The sequence below is a fragment of the Condylura cristata genome, unplaced genomic scaffold (assembly GCF_000260355.1).
Source record: "Condylura cristata isolate star-nosed mole 26May11 unplaced genomic scaffold, ConCri1.0 scaffold00005, whole genome shotgun sequence".
Classification (NCBI taxonomy): domain Eukaryota; kingdom Metazoa; phylum Chordata; class Mammalia; order Eulipotyphla; family Talpidae; genus Condylura; species Condylura cristata.
This window is the reverse complement of record NW_004567106.1, coordinates 17,701,552-17,707,551: the sequence shown is the minus strand read 5'-3', so window position 1 is coordinate 17,707,551 and position 6,000 is coordinate 17,701,552. Positions and strand designations below refer to the sequence as shown.

General features: G+C 44.1%; 1 protein-coding gene across 6 annotated transcripts in view; it reads left to right on the top strand.

Moving 5' to 3' along the window:
* The first annotated feature begins 3,176 nt into the window (after positions 1 to 3,176).
* The window catches only part of ETV1 (ets variant 1), an 84,493-nt gene continuing 81,669 nt past the window's right edge, over positions 3,177 to 6,000 (top strand). For 2 of the 6 annotated variants that reach the window (XM_012721006.1, XM_012721001.1), the window contains exons 1-3: positions 4,114 to 4,194; positions 4,621 to 4,753; positions 5,560 to 5,647. In XM_012721006.1, the coding sequence (XP_012576460.1) occupies positions 4,709 to 4,753; positions 5,560 to 5,647 (133 nt within the window). In that variant the 5' untranslated portion in view covers positions 4,114 to 4,194; positions 4,621 to 4,708. The other 4 variants (XM_012721003.1, XM_012721004.1, XM_012721002.1 and 1 more) reach the window with 4 other exon arrangements.

The window sequence follows — 6,000 nt, the reverse complement described above, 5'->3', positions numbered from 1 at the left end:
TCAGTGGGTTAGAGCATCACATTATGAAGCTCTCTGCAGCCACTGCAGCACAAGTTCGATCCCTGGCCAGGGAGCTGACCCACATGGCATGGCAGACCTCTTCTGACCCGCCCACTGCTCCCCTCAGCAGTGTACTTAGTCAATCTGCCTATTCTGCTCCCCACTCTGTCTCTGGTGAATCCTCCCACCACAACTGCACTGGCCTATACCCCAGTTCTGTAAGCATAAATAAATCTTGAAAAAAAAAAAAAGGGTAAAAAGTCATAGTCCATACTCAGTGATATAAGTGAGTGCTCTTATCCCAACAATGACATCCCTAGATAATAGAAAATTTTATCAACTTGAGGGGTTAAAAATACTTTTTTAACTTTTAAATGTACAATAATGTTTTAAGTTCCAGTGCAGATATCCTTTAGAGCACAGTTCTGTAAGCTGCTGCTTTTCCTCCATTTGGGGGAACTGGCAAGATAGTAACCCATTGACAAAGGTGGGATTTTGACTTGAAGTTGAAACCTTCCTGCACTGTCAGCCTTCTTGACACCCTTATTTTCTTTCTAGTCCCTACCTTCCTCCCAAATCCTTGCTTCTCTGCCACAGGGACTACTAAAGCTATAAATCTTTCATCATTTGGAAGTGGTTTCCTTTTCTTTGGAATTATGGTCACTGTTTACTACCTTTGCCCATTTTGCTATTTGTCTATCTTTGCCTTATTTATTAATACAACTCTGTGCAAAGTAGGCCATTACAACTTACCTTATATAGTATTTAAATAAGATAAAGTGTAAGTGCTCTTTTACTTAACAATCAGTACAATTTTGGAAAAAGTGCATTTAATTTTAATATTAATTATTTAAAACAAGTGGCCCCGTTTTAGTTTCCTATTTTGTTGTTTTCTGAAATTTGCTTTATTTATCATCCTGCATTTTCAAGAAAACTCTATGATAAATTAACAGCAGAACAGCTCCTGAAGAATGTTATTTTATGAAGTAACAGCAAAGGAACTATAAAGATTTAAATAGTTTTATATGCAAGTTAAAGTCTTTCCAAGCTCAGAAATGGATTGGGGGGTGGGAGGGGGGAAGGAAAGGGAGGGCAGAGGGCAGGTGGGCTTTCTCTCAAGAGCTCTCATTTCAAAACCCAGATGGGATTTCAAAATATAAGTAAATAAATGTCAAAGCCTCTTGGACTCTGCTCTGCCATTCGATGCCTGAATTCCTGCCAAAATGAAATTTTCCATTCAAGGACTGGCATTTACTAAGCTTTTTTTTTTTTTTTTTAAGATGCACTTTTAAAAGTAGTGGAAACTTTGTGCAACTTTTGACATTCCTAGCAGCTACCTCTGTGGACATTTTCCATAATGGCAACATTTTCTGTAAAACAAATTTTCAGCCCTTTCAGTGGATTCAGCACTAGGTCTATTGCTTTTTCCCAGTGTCAAGCATAGAAGATAAAGAGCAATCTGCAGTCACACTGCATGTCAAGGCACAAAAAGGACTGAAGGTAAATGAACAGAAGAAACAGTGGTGAGAGAGGGACAGAGTCCTTGCTAGAAGGGCATACTTGTCTCAACCAATTTATGTCATTTCAACAAACCTGAGTTCTGGGAAGTGTGGCTGTCAGTTTATTTACATGCATAATTTTCAGAGTTAGTTAAAAAAAAAATTAAAGTGGAAATGTGGAGCCCGATAATACCTAGTAAAATCAAAGGCTGAGCTGGCCTCTTCAGTTTGCCATTCCAGCGGTGTGGCAGAGTACGGGTAGTCTTTTGGGGGATTTGTGAATTAGGGAAAGGAAATGGAAACTAAAACTGACAGCTAGCGAAAGCCTGCAATAGTCCTAAAAGAAGCTTACAAAAAAAATAACTGAGACAACTAAAATATATCTACAAAGAACTGTTTGCAGTTGGGAGACTTTGCAGCAAGCAAAGTTTTCGTTCCTGAAAACTTTTCTCTCAACTCTCAAGTCTTTCTTTCCTCTTCAGAAACTTTTCCCCTATGCAGAGCACCCTAGAATTATCCCCGTGTGATCCTTTAACTTCGGACTTTTTAAAATCTCAACTGTTAGTCCGTCCCCTCATCTCCTGGTTATTTGTTCAAGGACGGACCATAGCCAGGCAGAAAAAAAGTTTTATGGCTCGGAAACTTGGGCCTTTGTTGTGTCATTTCCCCTGCCCCTCCACGCCCCCAGCCACATGACCGAGAAAGACCGGAATTTTGTGAATGGACGCGAAAGGCAACTGCAGGGGCGGGAGACGCTCCGCCCCTTTCTCTAATATGGCCAATCACCTAGCGGAGCGCTGCGGGGTCAGCAATAAACAACAATGGGTTGGGAATTTACGGTTCGTTATTGGCTGCGGCTAGAACCTCGCGGGGGCCTAATTTGAAGCTCCTCCCTCTCCCGGTTACCCGGGATACCAGTCAGGTTCTAGCCTCTGAGGCAGCCTTTGGAAACTGTTGCTCAGATTACAGGGGCTGGGTTATCCCGGGAGTGTTAGGCGGCAGTCATCTTTGCTATAGCACCCCCTCCACCCTACCCCCGCACGATTTCACCCTCTGCAAATACCCAAGAGTCTTAACTATCCTAGCCTGGGGACACAGACTGTGCCGCGGACCCCTCCCAGTTCCAGGTTAAAGTGCACTTCCCGCTCAAAATGCTAGTGGGTGAGCGCGTTAGGATCGCTACTCCCATTTACGACTTTCAAGGAATGCACGGTGTGTGCCCCCCAATAAGTTACTTTATTAGATTGTTTTTCCACATGAATCTCCTGGTTCACTCTCTGCGTCCGAATCGAGTCTTGTGCGCTCACGCTCCATTTTTGTCTCTAACCTTCCATTTAAGGAAGGAAACTTTCAAATGGAGGTGGGGAATTGTAGCACATTTCCCAACGGGCGGGACAGCTGCCGGAAACATCCTTTGGTAACTAATTCGACTGCCATTAGGACCACAAGTGAATTTAACACTATGGAGTTTCTGGTCCCACCCCTGTGATCTGCTGTCTCCTGTTGGGCCAAGGCTTGTTAAGTGACTATAGCTTCAATCCCCACAGGAGGGTTAGGGCCAGTGATTTCAGAGATGTAGTCTCCCTTTTTAACGTCCTCGTCATTGTCCTTGAAACCTGAGCCCCCTCGCCGCTCTTCCCCAAATCCAAGCTCCGGCAGTTTGAAAGCTGGAGAGGAAGTGAAAGCGTCAAGTACAGTAAGTGACACCCACCGCCTCCGTGTATACATAACAAAAGCTCAGGAAACGTGCGGGTTCCTAGGATATCCGAGCCCCCTCATGCCCTCTCTGCGTCTCCCCACCTCCACGGTGGACTGGAAGCATCTTCTCCGAGAGCACACGCGGGCACAAGTTAGATATTTATACTCTTCCTCACCTAGATGGTTCTATGGTCCTCCCAGGTCTTCCTCCCGACTCATCCCTTTCCCTGCTTGTCCAAGTGCTTTCCCTATCGATTCTTTGATTGTTCCGTCCCACCACCGACAGGATCTTGTTTCATTTGAGGATACTCTTTTTTAAAATGCATTCGAAAAACCATAATGGTGCTGGGTGGGTGTTGAAGGTGAAAAGAACTTGGGCCAAAAGGTTAGTGGGAACGAGACTACAGTGCGAGGTGGGATCCTCATCAGGTTAAAAGTGGGGGGGGGGGCGGAGGGCTGGAGTTCATGGGAGGAAGATGAAGGCGGGCAAAGGAGGGCACCGGCTGGGGTCCAGCCTCAGTGTATATACCTGAACCGAACAAAAGTGCTTTAGGAAATGAGCCTGAGAGTGAACCAAAAGCACCAGTAAGGAGACCTGGCGACTTGAAACTCATTGTCCCCGGGCGCGGTAACAATAAGCAGTGGGTTAGGAAGGCGGTCGATTTCCTCCGTGGTGTTTCTAGATAGTGGACCCCGCGCCAGCCGGCGGAGCACCGATTTGGGCAAAGGGGCGCGGGAGATCCAAGAGAAGGGGAAGCTAGCTGCCTGATTGACAGCCCGAAATCTGATCTTGTGAAAGAGACGCGGAGCCAATGGGAGGCAGCGATCCATCAGTTTGGATTGGAGGCCCCTGGAGGAGAAGTAGAGGAAAAACCACCGAATTGAGCTCTGTCAGAGGCGCTTTCGGCTTCCAAGGGGGAAGTACTGGGCAATAATTAATGTTTTTATTAAATTTGGAGGGATTTTTTTGCAGCCGTTCGCCTAGCGTGGCCTTCAGGTGGGTCTTTCCGACAACTTTTTTTGTCTCTCCAGATAATTGCATGGTTGTGGGTTGCAAAAACTATCCTTATGAAAGAGGTGTCTCCGTCTCTTTAGTCCCGTTAGGTGCAAAGCAAGTCTCGTTGATCGCCATTGCTAGTTTTGCACACGTTTGCGAATCAGAGCTGCCCGGGGTACACCGACCGCGCAGGGAAACATCGAGAGTGTAAATAAATACATCGCCTCTTGTTCGGATTTTTTTTTTTCTACTGCCGAAAATATGTAAATTGTGAACTCTCTTGGCTCTCGGGATCCAGGTGAAGGAGGCGGTGTAGGGAGGGTTATTTTTGTGAATGGGACTGTCGGAGGGTAATTAGCTATGCAAATTCAAGAGCTTCATTCATGATTTTTTTTTTAAGCCTAAAAGCCATCTTGTTCCCTCTAGGTTGATAGACGTCCAGATCCCGAGGAAATCTCCAGCCTAAATGCTCAAAATATAAAACACTGAGCTGAGAATTGCGAAGAGCAGCAGAATGGATGGATTTTATGACCAGCAAGTGCCTTACGTGGTCACCAATGTGAGTGATCAGTTCGAAAGTTGCTGTTTATAAACTTGACTCCGGGGGGAGGAGGAGGGGGGAGGAGGGAGAGACTGAGCTGGGAGGGTGCTAGGGGGTTGGGATTGCAGAGACTTTATCTGCTTTGTTGCCACTGTAGGGCGACTCTGCTTCTAGAAGCCCAGTCTTCAAAATGAGCTTACCTTTCAGTGATTTGGATAAGGCATAGTTTTGTTTTTAAGATCCCTTTTTCTGATTAAAGTGCCCAAGATGAGTGGAAGAGGAGATGGAGGGCAGCAGCAGCTGCTGCACTCAAAGTTTTTGGCTGGGTTTGTCTGCCACATTGAAAAGAACGAAGTTGAGACAAATGCTGACACTTTTTGTTGACTTGGGGTGTTTTGTTTCTTCTTTTTTCTCATTTTTCATTTCACCTCTTTTTGATTTGGGGGATGGTTATTAGACAGAAAATACAATTCACTGTAGTTTAATGTAGGTTTGTCCAGCCTGAAAACGACTTTAAGTTTAATTGCTTAATGTTGTTTTGATGCTGAGATGCCATGAATATGTGACTGATGAGTAGTAGTGTTAGATCCGGAGCAACTCTCCCTGGTTGTTGAATTCTCATCAAACTCTTTAATTATCAGAAAAGATTATTGGTATTGATGCAATGGACTTATTTTCTATTCAGAAGGAGGATTCAGTATACTTGTGTGTGCATGTGTTTGTGTGTATGTGTGTGTGTGTGTGTGTGTGTGTGTGAGAGAGAGAGAGAGAGAGAGACATCTGAGGCTTATATTCTTTAAAGAATTTTATCTTTCCCTTTGTAGAATCAGCGTGGGAGAAATTGTAACGAGAAACCAACAAATGTCAGGAAAAGAAAATTCATTAACAGAGATCTGGCTCATGATTCAGAAGGTGAGGTTTGATTTTGGGCTGAATTCCCACTCATTACCTGTAATCCCCACCCTCATAAAAAGAGGAGCACTTCAAACGTACCTTAAAATTAACAAACTTTCAAGTTACTGCATTTAGCTAAAACATTTTCTTGGAACAATTAAGGTGTGAGAATTTGCACTGGAGAATATGAGTCTGTCACAAACTAATGAAAGAAGGAAATAAAAACTTAATAGTGACATCCTTCTTTAAATCATTCTTTTGTGTTTAAAAACCCTAGTTCTTAAGCCATGTAAAAAATCTCATACACAAGATGACAATTTAAAAATGTCCAGTACAGTGGGACAGTTAAGCAGCTTTGTACATTGCTGATT